Below are 22,593 nucleotides of genomic sequence, written 5' to 3' on the forward strand. Positions count from 1 at the left end.
TTATCCACTAAGGAAAAAGATCTTATGTAAAGCTGAATATAAGAAGGAAAATAAGAATTACTGAATTTTGAACGTCTTTTTCAGGTTAGGGATTCTGTGTGGGCAGCTCACAATAGAAACATTTCTTCGTAGAAGTATGTATTTACATACCTGCCCCTTATATCAAGTGTCAAAGCTAAAACATTTAGAAAAACTAGTGAACGGGTACTTTTATTAAGAGTTGCGTTTAGTTTAAACTTCACAATAAACTAGACTAGAGCTTGGCACATTTATTAAGTTGTTAGTTGTATTTTACCCAGTCATAGTTTGTCTTAAAGTGTAAGGTGGAAAATAAAAATGAGATGATGCAATGAATTGTTATTGATTTGTGATACTAATTTACAGTATATTGGCAAATGGCTCAAGTTTTGGATGAGCCCTTAATTTTACAATGTACAGAGGAAGAAAGTACTTGAGAAAGTGTAAGTAATTCTAGCTAAGATATCTAAACGCTCTTATTAAATCTGCATTATTTCAGAGGTGCCTTGGGTGGCTCAGTCAGTTAAGTGTCCACCTTCAGCCCAGGTCATGATTTTGCAGTTTGTGGGTTTGAGTCCTGTGTCAGGCTCTGTGCTGACAGCTCACAGTCTGGAGCCTGTTTCAAGTTCTGTGTCTCTCACTCTCTCTGACCCTCCCCCACTCACACTTGTGTGTTTCTCTCTCTCTCAAAAATCAATAAGCATCAAAAAAATTTTTTTTAAATAAATATATCTACATTATTTCAGAATTAGGGTATCTCTGGCACCACAATTCTCTAGTTTTAGGTTTGAGGATAACAAAACCTATCGTATAAATTCACTGTACATATTTAAAATCCTTTATGGTTTAGATGTTCATTGATATAAAACTCACTGGGATTTTTCCCCCTTATTTCTTTAAATTAAAGAAAGCATTTTTGAACAAGTAAATAATTAAGCATAGAAAAAGAATATACTGTGAAAAGTGGGTTCCTTTTTATTCCACAGCATCAGATCCTTCTTAGAGGAAACCACTATTAGCATTTTCTTGTGTAGCTTTCTAGAAGGAGTCTGTTCTTACTGCTAGCGTATGCATGTAGATAGCTTTTGCGGTTTATAATAGAAGCATTAATATACACGTGCTACTCTGTACCTTCCGTTTTTTTTTTTAATTTAACCTATATCTTGGAGATCTTTCTAGATTACTTCTTTATTTTCCTCACTGTGAGTTGATATGATCCCCGTATCCTTACCAGATGAAGTCTTCCTTAGATTCTGACATCCTTTTTCAAACCCAATTTGTTCTTACATCTCTTCAGGTAATTAATCTCTCCTCTGCTTCACTTTCATTTACTTTCTCCTTCTCTTATATACTTCTTACGGGTGTGCCTTTTGTGACACATAATCTCATCTCACTTGTCCCTTATCTCAGTTTGGTCCACCCTGCCTGCAAGACCTGAATTCCCACCTAAGTACCTAGGTTTCACAAATGTGTATGTACTGCCCAGGCCTCAGCTCTGAGTTGTAGATACATATCTCCTTGAGAGATCTATTTCTTGTGTATCTCTAAAGCATCTTAATCCCAATAGGACCAAAATGAGCTCCTTTTTCAGGGTCCCTATCTTGGTGAATGGTATCTGTATCCATCTCATTGTACACTCCAAAAAACTATGAGCTATTCTTGATACCCCTTCTCCTGTTCCATATTGCAAAAACATAACTTTGGTTGATTTTTAACTTTGAAATCCCTCTCAAATCTGTCCTTTTCTGTTTTTCTCAAGTACTGCTTTAGTCCAGCCTACCATCTTCACCTGGATTACCACAGTAATCCGTCCACAGCCCCTCTGGTCCTCTTCCACACCACTCTCCACACAGCAATCTGAGGAGGTTTTCCAAAATGTGAATATTAGTATGACCCCCTCCCATGCTTAAAATGCTTATTGACTTTCTCTTGCTTTTAGTATAAAACCAAATACCTTTCATATTGCCGGACAAGGTCCTGCATAGACATTTGTTACTATTTCCCTCTTTAGTTCATTTTTTGTTGTACTCTCCCCTGTTGACTTTGTTTCTAACTACCTTGGCCTCATTTTTAGTGCATGATACTGTACCTTGGTCCTTACTGCCTCAGGGCATTTACATTTGCTATTCAGTCTTCCCCAGTTCTTCCCTTTTAAAGCTTCTAGTTAGCTCCCTTTAGGTGTTTCAAATATTATCTCAAGCTTTGTTCTCTTTGTGACACTTCCCTGATCTTCCTAACTAGGTCACATTCCCCTGGCACTGAGCAAGGTATAACTCTCCTTTGTACCAAATTTTCTCTTTTGCTTGTGTGTGTGTGTGTGTGTGTGTGTTTCTTTGATTAATATCTTTATCCCCAGCTAGGTGGTAATCTCCCTGAAGGCAGTGTCCAGTATGTCTTTAGTTTCCCGTGTAGGTGCTCAGCACAAAATAGCAAACACTTACTAAATTTTCAGTGAATGAATGAATTTCTTTCTATTTTCTCCATTGAATTTTTTGAGGAATGTATGCAAAGTACTGTAATTTGCATATTATAAAAGCTCAGAGAATTTTTCAGATTCAGAGTGAATTCATATGCTCAACAAGGCACAGTATGAGTTAACAAGCAATAAATACCATCATTTTTCACCAGTTTTCACAGGTCTTATATTTACTGGAAAGAGGTCTGTCTGGGGACACCTGGGTGTCTCAAGTCGGTTAAGCGACCGACTTAGGCTCAGGTCATGATCTCATGGTTCGTGGGTTCGAGCCCCAGGTTGAGCTCTGTGCTGACAGCTAGCTCAGAGCCTGGAGCCTTTTTCAGATTCTGTATCCCCGTCTCTCTCTGACCCTCCCCTGCTCTTGCTTTCGCTTGCTCTCTCTCAGAAATAAATAAAACATTAAAAAAAAGAAAGAAAGGTCATTCTGAGGGAGGTGATAGGGAGATAATTGTGAACTGCTAACAGATAGCTAGACCTGTCTTTTTAGTTAGTAGAATTATTTCCTTGTATTGTTTCCTAAACTACTCCCCTCTCTCATTGTCTTTTGTCTCTCCCGAATAAGTTGTGAACTTCTAATTACGTTCAACCTAGAGAAATAGGACTATTTCCAGAGCACTCAGGAAAGCACCTGTTGACTTAAAACAAATTGTGGTTAAGCTTACATTTGTTCTCTAGATAGATTCACTGTGTCTGCCTTCTTAGGAACCAGGAGACTTTAGGGGGAAGCTGCTTAACTGCCATGAGCTTTGGTTTTCTCATCTCTGAAGCTGGGATAGTTACTGTGTCTATCTCATAGTATTACCGTGAGGATTAAATGAGATATATAGCATTTAACATAGTGACTCCTGGCAACATACAAATGCCCCATCTTTGCTGTCTGTTGTTGTTGCCGCTGGTATTACAGTTAGCACACATTTTCCCAGTGCAAAGGTTGCTTAGGTTTCCAGTCTAGTTCACACATGTCCATTTAGTATTTGAGGTTACTTAATGTAATTAAATTGCTTCTTCATGCCAGAGATACTCCAAAGCTCCAACGACCACTGATAATCTTGTTAAAGCGAACTCCTCATTGATAAATTAAGATTACCTTTGTTCCCCTTCTTGCAGCTGAAAGATAGTAGAAGACCTGGGAGGGGGAAAAAAAGGATGATGGGTGTTGGAATTAACAGTTTGTAGTGGAGGATAGGTATTCTTGATGCCTTCAAAAGTTATGGGGGAAGTGGTTTAAATTGTCTTTTGTGAGCCAGCATTGAAACCACCGTTTATATTACTGTGTTCAAGTTCCTAAGTACCTGACTTTAACACAAATTTTTGGAAAGCATCCCTTTGTAGGTTGGAAACTTTTTAATAAGCCAACACTTAAATACTTACTACTTATTGCATTAATATAGAAATATCTATTCATCTAAACTTTATTTGTATTTTTTAAAATTTTTTTAATGTTTTATTTATTTCTGAGAGAGAGAGGGAGAGCAAGCCAGCGAGCAGGAGCAGGGGAGGGTCAGAGAGAGAGGGAGACACAGAATCTGAAACAGACTCCAGGCTCTGAGCTAGCTGTCAGCACAGAGCTCAGCCTGGGGCTCGAACCCACAAACCATGAGATCATGACCTGAGCCGAAGTCAGATACTCAACCGAGCCACCCAGGAACCCCTGTATTTTTACATTAAAAAACTTTATTTTTAGGGATGCCTAGGTGGCTCAGTCAGTTAAGCATCTGACTTTTTTTTCTTCAAAGTTTACTTAATTTAGAGAGAGAGAGAGCAAGCAAGCATGGGGGAAGGTCAGAGAGAAAGACAGAGACGGACAGAAAGAGAGAGAATCCCAGGCAGGCTCAGTACTGTCAGCACAGAGCCTGGTGTGGGGCTCAAACTCACAAACCACAAGATCGTGACCTGACCTGAATTGGGACAGGTAGCCAACTGGGCCACCCAGGCCTCCCAAACGTCCAGTTCTTGATTTCAGCTTAAGTCATGATCTTGCAGTTATGAGATGGCACCCAGCATCGGTCTTTGTGTTGACAATGCAGAGCCTGCTTAGGATTCTCTCTTTCCCTCTCTCTCTGCCCCACCCTTGCTCTCTCTCTTAAAATCAATAAATAGACATTTAAAAAATAAACTATATTTTTACTAGCAGTTTTAGTTTCATAGCAGAATTGAGCAGAAAGTACAGAGTTCCCATATACCTACTGTCCCCATATGCACAGCCTCCCCACTACCATAGTGACACGTTATAGTTGATGAACCTATATTTGTTGCATCATTAATCACTCAAAGTTCATAGTTTATGTTAGGTTTCATTCTTGGTGTTCTTTGTTGTATGGGTTTTGACAAATGTGTAATGACATGTATCATCATTGTAGTGTCATACAGAATATATATCCTATAGTTATTGTCCTAAAGATCTTCTCTACTCTGTTTATTCATCTTTCCCTCCCCACTAAGCCCTAGCTACTACTGATCTTTTAACTATGTTTATAGTTTTGCCTTCTCCAGAGTGTCATATAGTTGTAGTCATACATACAATATGTCCTTTTGACATTGGCTTTTTCCACTTAGTAAAATGCATTTAAGTTTTCCTCATGACTTTCCATGGCTTGATAGTTCATTTCTTTTGAGTGTTGAATGATGCTCCATCATCCGGATGAATGACAATTTATCCATTCACCTTGTTGGGTCATTATGAATAAATCTATTGTAAACATCTGTGTGCAGATTTTTGAGTGGACCTAAGTTTTCAATTCATTAAACACCAAGGAACACAATTGCTGGATTATATGGTAAGAATTTGTTTAGTTTTTCAGTAACTAACAAACAGTCTGCCACAGTTGCCATACCATTTTCCATTTCTCCCATCAGTGAATGAGAGTTTCTGTTGTTCTACATCCTTGCCAGAATCTGTTGTTGTCAGTGTTTTAGATTTGGGCCATTCTAGTACAGAGTTACCTCATTTTTGGTTTAATTTGTAGTTCTCTAATGACATGTCTCTAACACCATACATTAGGGGGCTTTTTTTTTTTTTTAAGTTTATTTATTTATTTTGAAAGAGAGAGGGAGAGAGAATCCCAGGCAGACTCCATACTTAGTGCAGAGCCCAACATGAGGCTCCATGTCACCAACTGTAAAATCATGACCTGAGCTGAAATCAAGAGTCAGATGTCAAACTGACTGAGCCACCCGGGCACTCCTAGACTGGGTGGCTTATAAGCAACAGAAGTTTAGTTCTTATGGTTCAGGAGGCTGGGAAGTCCTAAGATTTGGCATCCGGTGAGTACCTGTCCCCACGTGCATAGATAGCTGTTTTCTTGCTATGTCCTTCCATAGCAAAAGGGACGGGGGTGGGGGGGTGGGGGTGGGGTCTGTTTTTGTTTTTCTATGAGGGCACTAATTTCATTTAAGAAGGGCACATGCGCATTACCTAATAACTTCTCGATAGCCTCCCTCCTGATTGATACCAACACTGAAAGTTAAACAGATTCAGCATGAATTTTGAGGGTACACAAACATTCAGTCCATAACAACATATGATATTGAACATCTTTTCATAAATTTATTTGCCTTCTGTATATCTTCCTTGGTGAAGGGTCTGTAGAGGTCTTTTGCCCATTTTTTAAATTGTGTTATTCATTTTTTTATTGTTGTGTTTTAAGAGTTCTTTGTATATCTTGGACAACAGTCTTTTATCAGGTGACTTTAGCATATATTTTTTCCCCCAGATGTGGCTTCTCTTTTTATTCTCTTGACATTGTCCTTTGCAGTGCAGAAGGTTTTAATTTTAATGAGGTCCAGCTTTTAGTTATTTCTTTCATGGATTGTGCCTTTGCTGTTGTCTCTAAAAAGTTATTGCTATACCTAAAGTCACCTTTTTTCCTGTTATTTTTAGGAGTTTTATAGTTTTGCATTTTATTGTAGTTCTGTGATCCATTTTGAGTTAATGTTTGTGAAGGATAGAAGGTCTGTGTTTAAATTTTATTTTTTTACCTCTGGATGTCCAGTTGTTCTAGCACCATTTTTTGAGGAGGCTGCCTTTATCTTTGTTCCATTCGCTTTTCTTTGCTCTTTTGTCAGAGGTCACTTGACTCTATTTATGTGGGTCTATTTCTGGGCTCTCTTTTCTCTTCCATTGATCTGTTTCTCTGTTCTTTTGTCAGTACCATCCTGACTTGATTACTGTTGCTTTTGTACTAAGTCTTGAAGTTGGGTAGTGTCTGACTTGTTCTCTTTCAGGATTGTGTGAGCTATTCTTTTGCCTCTGCATATATAAACTTTATAAATCAGCTTGTTGATATCCACAAAACAACTTGATGTTATTTTGATTAGGATTGTATTGACTGAATAGATCAAGTGGGGAAGAAATAGCCTGTTGACACTTGAGTCTTCTTATGCATGAACATAGAGTACCTGTCCCTGTGTTTAATTCTTTTTGGTTTCATTTATATATTTAGTAGATTTTGTATTACTGCCTACTACTTTAAAATTCAATGAGGGTGGATAAGTCCTATTGAAGTAATGCCATTATAGCATCTTTAATTCAAGGTGGTTCATTATGTAACCCATGCTTCAGTAGAAACTTTATGTAGTAAGATTTTTTTTTCATTTTAATTGCATCCTACACACATAGGAATGCTCATTTTAACATTTTAATGATTTCAAATGGAACATTCACCATTACACCACAGTTTTCATAGTTCTGTCAAGTTTTGACTTAAGTCATTGTTATGTCCTTTTCTCTTTGAATTTAGTTCAGCTCATTTTAAGATAGAACTTTTTGCCATTGGGGTAGAAAGCATATGGAATTTTAGTATAAATCTTGGCATTTAGTTTGGTAGGGATTAAAACGTGTGTGTGAAAGCTTTGTGTTAAAAAATGGATATTTGTAAAATGAGTCTCTTATTAAATTGAGCATTTGAAACCTTGTGTTGGGAATTATTCCAGTGCTAGAAAAGGACAGTGTTAATGACCCTTGCAGTCACAGTAATTGTTGAATTAATATCCAAGCAATGAGAAGATGGATTTTGCTGATATATCCTTCCTCATGCTGCTAATGTTTAAAATTATATCACTTGTTAACAGTGAGATCAGCTAGTAACAAAAATTTTAGGCTAAGTTTGTCACCCTATCTAAACTTTCTCCATGTTTTTTACTTCTGTTGTTTTGTGTAGAACATAAACTACCTGTGGGAAACATGGTATTTAAAAGGAGGAATGAATGTCTGTAGGGAAAAAAACAATAGAGTAAAGGTACTTCTCATTTTCTTAAGAGCATTGAAACAAAAAAATGAGCCCTCATGGAACTTAACAATCTTTTCTGTTGTTGTTTTTTGGTATTCGTGCATAGTGAGGTGTCAGTGAACAGTTTTGTCTCTGTTTTCTCATAATTTGACTCAGAACTGGAATAAATTTTACTTTGTTTTATCAGTGAAGTAAATAAGTAAATGAATGCTTCTTTGTGGAGGTAAGGTAAGAAAACATTCCCTTTCCCTTCGTTCCCCTCCTTTCTTTCCCCCTGTTATTAAACTTTCTCTGTGTGATCTCCCTTTCTTACCTTGGGCAGATCCCATAGCTCTTCAGTCACTTTGAGTTACTAAAATACTTCTAATTTTTAGGCCATAAAAGCACCACCCACTGTAAGTTAAACAGCCCAGTCCTGATCTTATAACCTTGTGGAGCTTATATTTTAATGAGAGAGACAATAAGTAAGATAAATAAGTAAACTATATATTAGAGAGTGATAAATTATATGGAGAAGAAAATAGAAAGGAATGTATAAAATATGTGGAGATGAAGTATCACATTTTTAGAGAGTGGCCAGGAAAGGCCTCACTGAGAAGGTGACTTTGCAATCAAGACCTGCAGGGGCACCTGAGTGGCTCACTTGGTTAAGCGTCCGACTTTGGCTCAGGTCATGATCTGACGGTTTGTGGGTTGGAGCCCCGCATTGGGCTCTGTGCTGACTGCCAGCTCAGAGCCTGGAGCCTGTTTCAGATTCTGTATCTCCTCCTCTCTCTGACCCTCCCCTGCTCATGCTCGCTCTCTCTCTCTCTCTCTTTCTCGTTCTCTCAGAAATAAATAAAACATTAAAAAAAAAAAAAAAAAAGACCTGCAGAAAGTGATGAATCCTAACCATGTTGCCATCTTGAAGAACATTCCAGGCAGAAATACATCTATGCAGAGCCTGAGGTGGAACTGTATGTTGTGTGTTGGAGAAACAGGTTGTTACAGCCAGTTGAACAGGGAAGAGAGGAACAGATAAGAAGGATGATGGTGATAATGGGGGCAGCAAATTATACAGTGCCTTTTAGGTCAGAAGGCTTTGATCTTCACATAAAACAGGAGGGTAGGCCTTTGGAACTTTTTGACCAGAGTTAGAAGATCTGACTTACTTTCTATTGCTTTGCTGGCTTGTCATTTGCAAATAGAGCACCATGGTGGGAGTAGGGCCAAAGGTGGACAAAGAGACACTATTGTAACTAACCAGGAGGGGATTCTGGTGTTTTGAATCAGGGTCAGGATGGTAAGGGGTTGTGATAAGTAGTACAATTTTGGGTTTGTTTTGAAGATAAAATCGATAGAATTTACTGATGTACTGGATACGGGGTAAAGTGTTATTAAAGATGAGGTCTGTGCTTTCACCATAAGGAACTAGAAAAATGGAGTTGGCATTAACTGAAATAGGATTGTAGGAGGCATTGGAATATGAGGAACTCATTTTGGGACATGTTACATAAATATGAGGCAGTTTTCAAAATTACTAGATTTCCAAATATTGGATTTTAAAATAAAGACTGTTATTAAGCATTTCAATGTATAACTCTGGAATTCAGGATAAAACTCTAGGCTGGAGATACAGATTTGGAAATTAAGAGCCTACTGGTGCTGTTGGAAGCCACAAAAATTGTATGAGATCAGCAAAAGAGTGGATGTTAGTAGAAAAGAGGTCCAAGAACTGAGTTCTGAGGGACTGGCTATGTTTATAGATTAGGGAGATAAAGAACAGCATTAGTAGGTGAGAAGAAAGGACCAGGAGAGTTAGGAGGAAAACCAGTAAGTATGTTATTTTAGTAACAAAACAGAAGTTTATGTCAAGGAGAAAGAAGTGATCAACTGTGTCAATATGTTGCTGGGCCAGTCAAATAAGATGAGGATTGAGAAATGAGCATTAGGTCTAGTAATGAGGTCACTGGTTACCTTTGATAAGTGCCGTTTCAGTGTAGTGATAAGGAGTAAAAAGCCTGTTCAGAGATCATTGAGATGGGAGCTGGAAGGGGTAGAGTAATAGAGGTTTATTTTTTAATAAAGATTGGGGGAATGGTATCTTGATATTCTTGTGAACATGATTCACCAGAGAGGGAAAGAACAAGTGATCTAGAATGGCATATGGGACTACTGGAGTGTTTCCCTTGTGCAAAACAGAATGTGAACTAATGAAAAGGTATGAGTAGCACCTGTCTTGAGATTGTCAGCATTTATCACTAATTTTCAACTCAACTGTGAAGCCTGAGTGGCAGGTCTGATGCCAGCCTGTAAGAAATGTTTTGGATGAATTTTGGTGGAGTCAGTTCTTGCTTCCAGTACCTCACTCCCCCATTCCCAACCAAGAATGTCTGGATTTGCAGGTGGCACCTTCTAAGAAGGGTAAGGATCTCCTTATTCCAAACAAGGCAGACAACACCAGGGCTGAATTTTAGCCCTAACTCACCTTAGGCTCAGTATTCTTGGAGCAGTAAAGGAATCATACTACTATAAGCTTTGGCCTTGCTCAGTCTTCTCTAAGACAACAAAGGAATCGTCATTTAATATTCTGCTGTAATAAACACATCCTTTGCCCTGGGACAAAACAGTGTAAGTGAGAAGAAAGCAGCAATCTTAAGAACCAATACAAGTTTGGTGTAGGAATCCCAGCTCTACTGCCAGCTGGCAGAGGGGATTTAAGATGTACCATTTACTTTCTGTGCCTTGGTCTTTTCAAGTGTAAAGAGATGGGATGATGTAAAAAAATCATCCAGATTCTTTTCATTCTGAAATCTTGTGATTCATTAAGATGTCTAGTAACCCCAACCTAACTTCTTTTTATTCTCTGAAACATAGTACTGCTATGAACTAAGAAATATTATTGAGGAAGTTTGTGTTTGGATGGTAATGTTTGGATTTTTTTGTGGGGTTTTTTGTTTTTTGTTTTTTTTTTTTTTGGATAACAGCTCCCTTTGGGTTCTTAAACAAATAGACATTAGCATAATTTGGAGATTAAATTAGATGTAGCAGTACTGAAATTATAACAGGAAATATAGCACACTATTGAAGACAATGCAGACTAGTTCACAGATTTTGTCCAGGTTCTGTCTGAGTCATTTTGTGGCTTTGGGACATATGGAAAGTTATTTAACTCTCTGAACCTTTGTTCCTCATCTAAAAATAGTAATGTACTAATAGTACCTACTTTGTAAGGAGAATGAAATGAGTTATCCTATGATGCTTTGAACAATGCCTGGCTTGCAATAAAGGATAGAGGAAACCTTAACTAATGTTAATAATAATATTATTACTACTACTCCTACTATTACTATTATTATTCTTAACATTACAAGTGTGTGACATGTGTAGTATAGAATCATTTTAGTAAAGCAGTTCTACCATAAAAGTCTCTGACACTATAATTTAATTTTATGATGATTACTTTAAGTCACCAAGGGAAAAATTAACTTAGAAAAGGAAATGCTGTTGAATCAGGTTAAACCCTTTTTTGTTTGTTTACAAAATTAGTGCTCAATTTTATGTTTTTAGTTACAATGAAAATTCACTTAGGGAATATACTTGATTCTCAAATGATGACAGAACAGTGAGCCATTATTGTAATTAGTTTCACTTGCTGTAACTGAAACGTGTAAAACAGTATTTACATTAAAAAATACTTTTCCCTAAATAGGCCAAAGTAATAAGATTTTATTGTTCATGGACCTGCCTTAAAGATAGGTTTTTAAAACAGGCTGCAAATATTTTGATTATACCATCAAGTTTTCTACATCCTTTCTGTACAAACTGTGTTTTAGAGCACACGTTTGATTTCATAGCATCACCTATCTGATGTTTATAGTTCAGTTTGTTTTACAGGATTAATAATACACAGCTGCTATTTTGACTATACCTACCTGAAAGTCTGTCCTATTGTAATTAATACAGTAGGTTTTGATTATCAAATTGTTTGATTTCTCAATGCTGGTTTACCCTTATTTTCAATCAGACATGCAGATCATTTGTAAACTAATGGTCACTTTAAAAGAAGAAATGGATTATATGTCCAGATAACTTATGAAAGTCTAGGGAAAAATAAAACTCTATAAGGTAAATTTGAAGAGAATTTAGAATATTGGATATGCCTTATCAGCAAATAATTGTGAGTTTAAATTTTATTTGAATTATCTTTCTTGTTTGTATTTTATAAATGGTGTTGTTGAACACAGTGCAGTGTGCCTGGGAATTAGTAGGACCCAGCATTCAGGCTTGGCTTTCTCACATTCCCTAAATATGGGACTAAAAGGAACCAGGGCTCCTTAAGGAAATGACTGATTCCAAGCCTGATCCTGGAACATCTTGTTATGCCAGAAAGTAAGGCAGTATTTATAAAAATACAGCAACCTATCACAAGAATAGAGGGGCCATTTTGAAGGGGCTCCCACTGGCCAAATTTGGGATAATTTGAGCATCAAAACAATTAAAGGCAGTGATGAATTGTATAAATTATTAAGGGGGAAAAAAAGAATCTATGGGACCATATGAATAGGACACACATTCATACAAACCGGAGAAGAGAGGGATCGAGGGCCAGCTGGTAAATGGAAAGGAAATGCTGAAGTTGGAAAATGGTAAAGTTTAGTTCGGCCAAGAATGACCAATGGATGTTAAATCTAGGGGAGAAATTTTGTTGAAGAGCAAAGGTTGCTTATTAGTTGTAGTAAAAAGATAGTGAGTAAGCAGTAGGAAAATCACATAGCACTTGATCCAGATGATGAAAGTTAACATCACCATTTAGGGACAGGTGAGTGAATATTTGGTACTCTGAGAACACATCACTTCTGCACTGTTGTGGCCAGGAATCCACTGTCTGCATCTAATCATGAAATATCAGAGAACTCCAAAAAGATGAGCATTCTATTAAAAGAAGGAGATGATGGGAAAGGAGGATGACTGTATTCTTCAAAAATGTTAATCTTATAAAAGTCAAGGCTGAAACGTTCCATATTAAAGAAAACTAAAGACACAAGCCATAGATGATCCCGAGTAGATTCTGTATCTGGACGAGAATTAATTTTTTTAAAAGGGATTATTATTGGGTCAGTTGACAACATTATTTTCCAGATAATAGGTTCAAGTGTTTTTTAATATTTTATTTACTGAAATGTGGTTGTACTCTGATTATATTGGAGGTTAATTTAGGAAATGTGAAAACTTAAGTATTTATGGGGAAAGGGATGTATTCAGCTTACTCTCAAATGACTCAGAAAAAAAGTTCTGGGTGTCAGTGTGTGTGTGCACATGCGTACATAGAGAGAGACAGCGTGTGTGGGAGGGAGAGAAGATCAAAAAGCTAATGGGTCAAAATGCTAACAGGGAGTTCTGGGTGAAGTTATACAGGTGTGTTCTTTGTTTTTCAATTTTTCTGGAAATATAAGATATTTGCAAATATGTTTATACATATATGTATACACACGTTTGGAATTTATTTCTTTTGTATTTTATATTTGTCTCTTATTGCTCTAGATTGCTAATTTCCCTTTAATACTTAATTGGTTTAAGATGTTAACATTTATTGCTTGTAGATATACACATTGATTTTTAATTTCTTTTAAATAGTGCTGGGCCTAAAGGAGATAACATTTATGAATGGAGATCGACTATACTTGGTCCACCAGGTTCTGTATATGAAGGTGGTGTGTTTTTTCTGGATATCACTTTTTCATCTGATTATCCATTTAAGCCACCAAAGGTAAGAACCTACAAGTCCATTCTTTAATATTTATCCTTCTCTAAAATTCTAGAGGTTAAATATGTACTGATGTAATCGTTTTCATTTCATTGCTTTTCATGAATTGTTATGGAAACTCTTAGAGCCAAGGATTTTAAAACTGAAAAATTGGTTCCTGCCTTGTACAGATAACTTAATAGTCAGCAGAAAGAGGGTTTATTAATTGTAAATAAAAATATGCCACCTTTGCACACCAATTAGGAGATAAATTTTAGATTTATGTTATAAGGGAAAATACCCTATGAAGCTTCCTTGAGATACCTTTCGGGATAAAAAGTAAACCTATTTGCAGAAATAAGAATTAAGTAACTTGAATTTTGTCCTCAAGACCATCTCTTCCCAGCAAAACTAGAAAACCACAGCAAAGAAGAAGGAAACTACTACTATTTAAAAAGCTTACTTTGGGGCACCTGGGTGGCTCAGTTGGTTGAGGGTCTGACTTCAGCTCAGGTCATGATCTTGCTGCCTGTGAGTTCGAGCCCCATGTCGGGCTTTGTGCTGACAGCTCAGAGCCTGGGGCCTGCTTCTGATTCGGTGTCTCCCTCTGTCTCTGCGCTTCCCCCACTCACGCTCTTTCTTGGTCTGTCTCTCTCTGTTTCTCAAAAATGAATAAACCTTTGAAAAATGTAAAAATTTAAAAAATAATAAAAAGCTTACCTTGTGCCCTCTGTAGATACGATGTAGTTAGTAATGGGAATAAGGGTGGGCTGGGTGTCTTAAGCCTTAGTTGTCTCTCAGTATGAATTAGATGGATAACAGAGGGGTTGTGTCTTGTAATGATTGGCACTTATTTTTCAAGTCTTAAATATAACAATTACCTGAATAGTTACCTCTTATTATAAAATGGTCAAGCCAACAGGTAAAAACTGCCAATATTAAGCCTGAACATGATTGTGGTCTAGTTACAGAGACTTCTGACATGTCAGGGAAAAGTATATTGTTATCAGGCCTTTAAATATGATGGAATGTTTTTCTTTTCAACATAGTTCCTCATGATCCTTATGATCCTTACACTATTTAAAATTTATGTAGCAATTTAATGCCTGTGCTCACATGTATACTTGGGTGAGGGTGGGGAGGGGGAGAGAGAAAATAAAAATCAAGGACTTTTTTTTTTAAACCCAGGATTATTTCTCCATTATCTAGTAAGGTAACAACAGTTCTACCTAGTGATATCTACCTCACAGTGGAGACACCCAGGTTTCCTATCATCTAGAGGTATTTGCTGTGTACTAGGGTTACCAGTTTTTTGAATATTATACTGTCTCATCTGAACTTAAGTTCTTTAAATGATTGACTTATTTAATTCTCCCAACGATGTAGAGTATGTCTTGCCAGATTAAATAAAGGAACAAAGCCCTCATGTTAATAATACTACAAATTGCATTCACAATGATACATGTTAAATGCTGGTATATCATTAACTCCTCAATTTGCATTCAATGGTTAAGTTTTCTGTATTACAGAAAACAAAACCTTAGCAAAATAGCTCATGGCTGTACTTATAAATAGTGATACTTATTTCTACATGCCTCATTTTTCTTGAAATTAGTATTTAGATGTAGCAAAATTAGCAGAAAAGTTTGCAAGATTTATTTTCTACAAAATTATATTTGCATATGAAAGAAAAGACTTCTATTTTTCTTAACATCTTTTACTGTAAAATAGATATTGACTAAGATAGGTATACAGAGTTATAGTTTGAAACCTATCAGTTGTTTTGGTTAATATAGTGGTTATGTTTTATTTTAGCATGTTACTTTTTTTTTTTTTTTGGCTGAAGTCTCAGTATTTTAATTTTCTAACCTTCCACGTTGATTCATTTTTCTTGTCTGAGATATATTACACAGTATTTATTATTAAGCATTATTCAGATCTGTAGTTGGACAAGTGAAAAAGAAATAATGCTTCTATTCTTATCTTGGTGTTAGGTACAATTATTTTTATACACTTCTGCTTATTTTTGAAGTTCGGATAAAGTATTGAACTTTGTGCAGAATAGTACAAATTTAATTATCTTCTGTTCACTGGTTATTAATAGCTGAAAGGATTCAAAGTATTTATTTCATCGTGTTTGTAAACTACACACATCTATTGAGTAGTCAGCTGTCAATGATCTAAACATACTATTCCCATTTTCTAGAACACAGTTGTCTGATAGAAATACAATGCAAGCTACATGTATAGTTCTAAATATTCTACAAGCTACATTAAAAAAGATAGAGGGGTGTCTGAGTTGCTCACTTGGTTGAGCATCTGGCTCAAGTCATGGCCCCAGGGTCCTAGGATCAGCCCCCGCTGAGCCATGCTCATTGTGGAGCCTGCTTAAGATATTCTCTCCCTCCCTCTGCTCCTGTCCCCTGCTCATATTCACTCTAAAATTAAAAAAAAAAAAAAGAGTGAAATTAATTTTAATAACATTTAACCTAGTATACCGAAGATACTGTCATTTGAACATGAAATCAATGTAAGTATTATTAATGCGATGTATGACTAATATGTGTACTATATTAGACAAGTTCTAGAGGTACAGCCTCTTCCTTCTCCTCCCTTGCTAGATTACTGTTGTCTTTCTTGTTTTTAATTATGCACCGTTATCAGAAATGCACTCGAGGGCTTTTAATATTTTCTTTCTAGATTCCATGTGGGAGATCATAGTACACTGCTAGTTCTAAGACATCAGGAACTTTCTTTTTTTTCTGCAACTCCAAATTAAGAATTACCCACCCAGTAATGTTTGTGATTGTTTTGAAACTTGCCAGTATTTATTCCCTTTTTTTCATATATAGAAACATGAAAAAAGATATGTTCGTTTCCTTTATTCAGTACCTTAAGTACCTTGCTTGTTTCATTTTATTCTTAGTCTAATAAGATAGTGAACCAGTTGTAGAAATGAAAGGCTGGAAAATAGATTGGTGTTCATCAACCTTTCTTTAAATCTTTGTCCATTATTTTCTGATACATGACAGGACATTAGCAGAGTTGATACTGATCTTTCCTACTAAGAAACTAGCATAATGTTTGTTTTATGGCAGAAAAAAAAAAGAATTCTTCACCAGTTCTTACCCTTGGCAGTAAAACACTTCTCACTTGCCATGTTTAAACAGAGGGCTGTATCTGCATGTGTGTGCACATATGTGTATATGGTATATATATGGTCATAGGTACCTAGAATTATTGTATCATTTAGAGAAAACCAAGCGAATCAGCAACTCACTTTGGTGTGAAGTCAGCATAGTTCCTGCTCTGGTGGGTGAAAGAAATGTCTGTCAACTGAATTGAATAAATAAAAACCACTTATTTTTGATATTACTTCCACCCAGTGTTTAATTAGCTCTTCAGTCAAATTATTTTCTATTTATTATCCGTGTTACCCTTCACTTTTGTTGGTGAGAGTTTCAGTTGGTAATAAAGCATTCATTTTCTTTGTTTTTTAATGGAACTGCCCTTAGGTTACTTTCCGCACGAGAATCTATCACTGCAACATCAACAGTCAGGGAGTCATCTGTCTGGACATCCTTAAAGACAACTGGAGTCCTGCTTTGACTATTTCAAAGGTTTTGCTGTCGATTTGTTCTCTTTTGACAGATTGCAATCCTGGTAAGCAAATCTTTATTAACACATACAATGAGGCTGCAAAAACCAGTGTGTTTTCTTGGTTACCTTAACTGTGGATTTGAGAAAGTAAATGCTACTGGTGGAAAGATCAACATAAAGCATTTTGCAAGAAAATGACCAATGTCATTTCAGTTAGAATAGACCAGAGCTTCACATTAACTTTCTTATTTAAAGCTACCACCGAGTAATGAGAAGCTTCTTGTTCTCCCTTCCTTCTTGGGATTCCATTGGTTGTTTTAAGTGTAGTAATAGTGGATATTAAAATGATAGCTGGTGAGAGAGTTGGACTAGGGTTACGATTCTAGAAATTCAAAGTCATTAATATATAATTCATAACATTTTTAAGAAATGCATAATTGCCACACATTAATATGTGTATTTGACTCGAAAAAGTGACGTTTAAGCCTGGGATCTTGCATATGTTATCTGTCTTACTAAGTGGTCATTTTTAAAGAAGTAGAATGATTCTTTCTAAATATTGGACTAATCACCAAAGGCTCTTAACTATTATCTTAAGCCCAACAGTTATACTATATGCTAAAAGTAGAAAAACAGGATTAAAAAGAGTGAGGCTGCTCTAACTGAGCTGATAGAGAAAGCTCGCTAATATATATATATTAAGTGGAAGAGCAGGCATCGAAAAAAAGTACGCACGCATACCTGTCCTATTGTAAATGCTTGTCCATGTGCATACTGTCCCTGGGTAGAGATGCTGTCAGATGATGACATAGTTTGCTAGGTAGAGAAGCTTCTGAGTAATTGGGAATCAGGAGGGAAGATGGCTCTTCTTTTCACTGGCTTTCTTTTGGTGCATTTCAAGTATGATGCTGTGTGTACATATTTACCTTTTTGAAATACAAATTCAGAGTAGGAGTTTACAGCTGAGATTCAGTTTTTAGTTTAGAGTTCTGTTTAAAACAAAACGACAAGTTTTCAAATGGAGATAAAGATAAGGATTTGAATCCTGTTATTGCAGAATGAAGGAAACACTTCACTCTGAGTAGCACTGTGTTGTAGGATTTGAGTTTTTATTTAAAAATTGCATTTAAAATTTTTTTAATGTTTATTTTTTGAGAGAGAGTGAGCGAGTGGGATAGGGGCAGAGAGAAAGGGAGACACAGAATCTGAAGCAGCCTCCAGGCTCTGTCAGCACAGAGCCTGACGTAGGGCCTGAACTCACGAACCGAGAGATCATGACCTAAGCTAGTCAGATGCTTAACTGACTGAGCCACCCAGGCATCCCTAAAAATGCATCACTAAAAGTTTATATTTTTAAATATTGATAAGAAGGTAGAAACATAGTCACCTAGCATTACTGAATAAAATGCCAAGAGTGAAAAAATAGTTTTTGTATTTTATTAAAGGCATACATTTAAAAAACAACAGCAACAACAAATGTATTAACTCAACATGCATCTTTTAGTTAAAAGGGCATTTTTAATTTGAATATTAAAATATACAGATGATTATGTTAGTATTTTAAGTTTGAAAATTTAGCCATTATATATCTATCAAGGTTCTGCCTTAGAAATTAGTGTTTCGATTTAATTGACTCTTGAAACTGTAACTTCAAGACACCATATATTATTTTTTTAATGTTCTTTCTACTTTTTCAGCGGATCCTCTGGTTGGAAGCATAGCCACTCAGTATTTGACCAACAGAGCAGAACATGACAGGATAGCCAGACAGTGGACCAAGAGATACGCCACATAATTCACATAATTTGTGTGCAGTGTGAAGGGGCAGAGGGCCTCTTCTCACTGTGCTGCAGATCTTTATAGCCTTTACAATACGGACTTCTGTGTATATGTTATACTGATTCTACTCTCTGCTTTTATCCTTTGGAGACTGGGAGACTCCCCAAAAAGGTAAATGCTATCAAGAGTAGAACTTTGTAGCTGTAGATTAGTTATGTTTAAAACGCCTACTTGCAAGTCTTGCTTCTTTGGGATATCAAAATGTATTTTGTGATGTACTAAGGATACTGGTCCTGAAGTCTACCAAATATTATAGTGCATTTTAGCCTAATTCATTATCTGTATGAAGTTATAAAAGTAGCCGTAGATGACTAGGAATTATGTCATTTGTATTAAACCCAGATCTATTTCTGAGTATGTGGTTCATGCTGTTGTGAAAAATGTTTTACCTTTTACCTTTGTCAGTTTGTAATGAGAGGATTTCCTTTTACCCTTTGTAGCTCAGAGAGCACCTGATGTATCATCTCAAACACAATAAACATGCTCCTGAAGGCATAGTTTCCTGTCGTAATATTTTAAGTCAATCTTGTTAGAAGGTGTCTCTGAGATGATTGTTGACGAGATAAAAATGCGGATATGAAGATTGACTACTAAGGACCAGTACAAATAAATGAATTGTTAAGTTGAAAACATTTGAAATCTTGTTAAATGTGTAGAGTTTTTTTTTCCCTTGAAGTACTGATGAGAAAATATAATGAACTTAAATATGCAAAACTGAGTTTTAAACCATTGATTTCAAAACACATAAAGCTCTACTTTGATAAGACGGTATTTGAGCGAAAGATAATATAAAATCGCGCCTCACTCAGGAATCTGGTATTATCTTGTAGAACATTTTGTTTCCAAATTGGTGATTGCCATCTACCATTGGACAATATTGTCAAATAACTTTAATCTGATAGCGCTTCTGTCATTGGTGTATTTTTCACTTCTAGTCCTGTCTAGCATTTTCATGGTGTATGGTATGCATTACCGTTCTTTTTGTGGCACTTAGCCAGCAGATAGAGCTAGAGGCAGAGTTGAACACAGAAACTGTTTCAACAGTGTCTGCCCGGAAGGTGGAATAGAACTCTGGATTAGTGTGCAGAGGCGGCATTAGTTCTTAATTGGAAAAAATAAACATATTTTAAGGATTTTGCAGATAATACAAGTTTCTTCTTTTTCATTACAGTTTACAAACTATTAGATTTCTTACAGGAGTTAGTTTCTTTGCAATATTCAGGTTTGGCAAATAGTATAAATGCGCTTTTTTTAAATTACTATAGTAATTATTGAGGTAATATTCTGGTCAGGTAGCCAAGAGAATGGAATATGGAGCAAATGTCTTCTCCAGTTCTAAATATGGAGCCTCTTAGAGCACCACTTTAAAATTTATGGAGTGGACTTACTAGCATAAAAATACATTGCTTCAGGATAGTAAAGTAAAACATTTATAGTTGCAAAGACCCTCACTAAGAATACTCAATACTTGAGTATTGGTCACCAGAAGTCTTAAATCAGGGTAAAAACAAAGCTACATTTATATGCCTATTTTTTACTTATTACCCACTTCCCCCAGTCTCTCCACATACAAAGGAACACTAAGCAAATAGGTAGAAGAATTCAGGCTTGGATCTCTGAAAACCTCTTATCCTTGACTACTTTAGGTGGTAAAAATCTGTAATGGAGTTCAAGTCAGTGTGATGAGAGCGGGGACCTTTTATGTAAGCGTAAGGATTTCTGTGTAGGTGAGCTGCAGTTGCCCCCCCCCCCCCCCCGCTTCCAGTAACGTACTTTCTGCGTCTTAGAGCAATGAACTTTCGTCTTGGTGCTAGAAAAGCTGTCATCATACTGAATATTAGGATGTTTGGGATGCTGTCATTGGACTCCCTTTATTTGTTATTACCCTAATGACTACCACCAACCTATTTTGCTGTTTGTAGGCTATACCCCATACTGACTTGGGACGTTTGAAAAGAGGGAACTGGTTCCCTAAAAATATTTGTGGCTCTTTCACAAGCTACCTTTGTAGCCTTGAATAAAACACTCCAACTTTTTGGATTTTTTTTTGTAGTTTATTCATCTATGAAACAAAAATTGAATTTGATTATTTTCCTCAAACCCAGTAGGTCTAACCTTGTAACATTTGTTACATTCATTCTGCTTTGTTTTTTAGGAAACAGGCTACAATCTCAAATGGACTGAAAACTAACAGTTATCACTTGGTTTCTTCCTCTGAGGTTCCCTTAAAATTCTGAGGTTTCTACCTTGTTTTCTATTTCTGGAAAACTGTAGATCCATTTTTCAGTCACATAGTTGCTCATCTATGGGTACTACAAATAGGGTAGGTTTTATTCCTGTGAAACTTTGCTCTAAGATGTAAACGGTGATACTTTAGAACCCAGATTTTTTTCTTATCCATTAAGAACAGTTTTTACAAGTAAAAGTCCAAGTGTAGCTCTGTAAGTGTTCAAGAGTAGTCAGGGCACTGAGCATCCCATTGTGCCTGGAGTGTTCTGATCGTGGTCATGTAGCTCCAGAGGTGCCATGTGGCATATAGCACTACATGCCAGGACCACTTAGTGACTGATGCATCTTATCATTTAATAGCCCCTAAAGAGCTTTAGGACAGGAGACACTCCAGTGATCTTTGGTTGACAGAGTGAAACTGATGCATAGACTGGTTAAATAACTTGCCCAGATTACACAACTTCTATGATGAGGAAATACAGTCTCCATTCTTTACCAAGTTTCAGTTTATAACATCACAGTTCATATAGATTATATATATGTATATATGTAAAATTAGATATACATAGATTGATAACTTCTGAAAATGACTCTATGGGATAAAGTAAAATTTGCATTTTATTAAATTCTTATTTTAATATTCTGTTTTAAAGTTTCAAATGTGACCTTATAAAATAAGGTTTTATTAATTGATTCCAAGAATATGAGGTATGTTTGTTTATCTCTGCCTTATATATTTGTCATAGGAATACTTTTAACATCACTAATTTCCCTTTTTATTTTTTTTTATTTTTATTTTTTTTAATGTTTTATTTATTTCTAGGAGAGAGAGAGAGACAGCATGAGCAGGGGAGGGTCAGAGAGAGAGGGAGTAACAGACTGAAACAGGCTCCAGGCTCCGAGCTGGCAGTCAGCACAGAGCCCGACGCGGGGCTCGAATCCACGAACCGCGAGATCATGACCTGAGCGAAAGTCGGACGCTTAACCGACTAAGCCACCCGGGCGCCCCTGTTTAATANGGCTCCAGGCTCTGAGCTGGCAGTCAGCACAGAGCCCGACGCGGGGCCCGAACCCACGAACCGCGAGATCATGACCTGAGCGAAAGTCGGACGCTTAACCGACTAAGCCACCCGGGCGCCCCACTAATTTCCCCTTTTAAAATTGGGAGCATGATACTCTGGTTTCTCTTCAGGTTGCATAAATCTTTTGCCTTTTACTAAAATTGGTAGCATGAGCTAAATAATATTTTTTCTTTTCTTTTTTTGAGAAAGAGTACACGCGAGTGAGGGAGAGGCAGAGGGAGAGAGAATCTTCACTTGATCTTAGCCAAAAGGCCAGGAAATGATGGGGGGGGGGGGGGAGAGAATCTTAAGCAAGCTCCATGCTCAGCCTGGAGCCTGACATGGGGCTCGATCTCAGGACACTGGGGTCCTGACCTGAGCTGAAATCAAAAGTCAGGTGCTTAGCCAACTGAGCCA

At 36.7% G+C, this 22,593-nt stretch overlaps 1 protein-coding gene across 3 annotated transcripts in view; it reads left to right on the plus strand.

The window, feature by feature from the left end:
* UBE2E3 (ubiquitin conjugating enzyme E2 E3) overlaps positions 1-19,383 on the plus strand; it is a 91,017-nt gene extending 71,634 nt beyond the window's left edge. For 2 of the 3 annotated variants that reach the window (XM_039239643.1, XM_039239644.1), the window contains exons 4-6: positions 13,339-13,471; positions 16,963-17,110; positions 18,745-19,381. In XM_039239643.1, the coding sequence (XP_039095574.1) occupies positions 13,339-13,471; positions 16,963-17,110; positions 18,745-18,842 (379 nt within the window). In that variant the 3' untranslated portion in view covers positions 18,843-19,381. Of the gene's footprint in view, positions 1-13,338; positions 13,472-16,962; positions 17,111-18,744 lie in introns of all 3 variants that reach the window. The other variant, XM_039239646.1, reaches the window with a different exon arrangement.
* The last annotated feature ends 3,210 nt before the right edge of the window (positions 19,384-22,593 follow it).

This window comes from Hyaena hyaena, unplaced genomic scaffold, assembly GCF_003009895.1.
Source record: "Hyaena hyaena isolate Hyena2069 unplaced genomic scaffold, ASM300989v1 scaffold_159, whole genome shotgun sequence".
NCBI classification, from domain to species: Eukaryota; Metazoa; Chordata; class Mammalia; order Carnivora; family Hyaenidae; genus Hyaena; species Hyaena hyaena.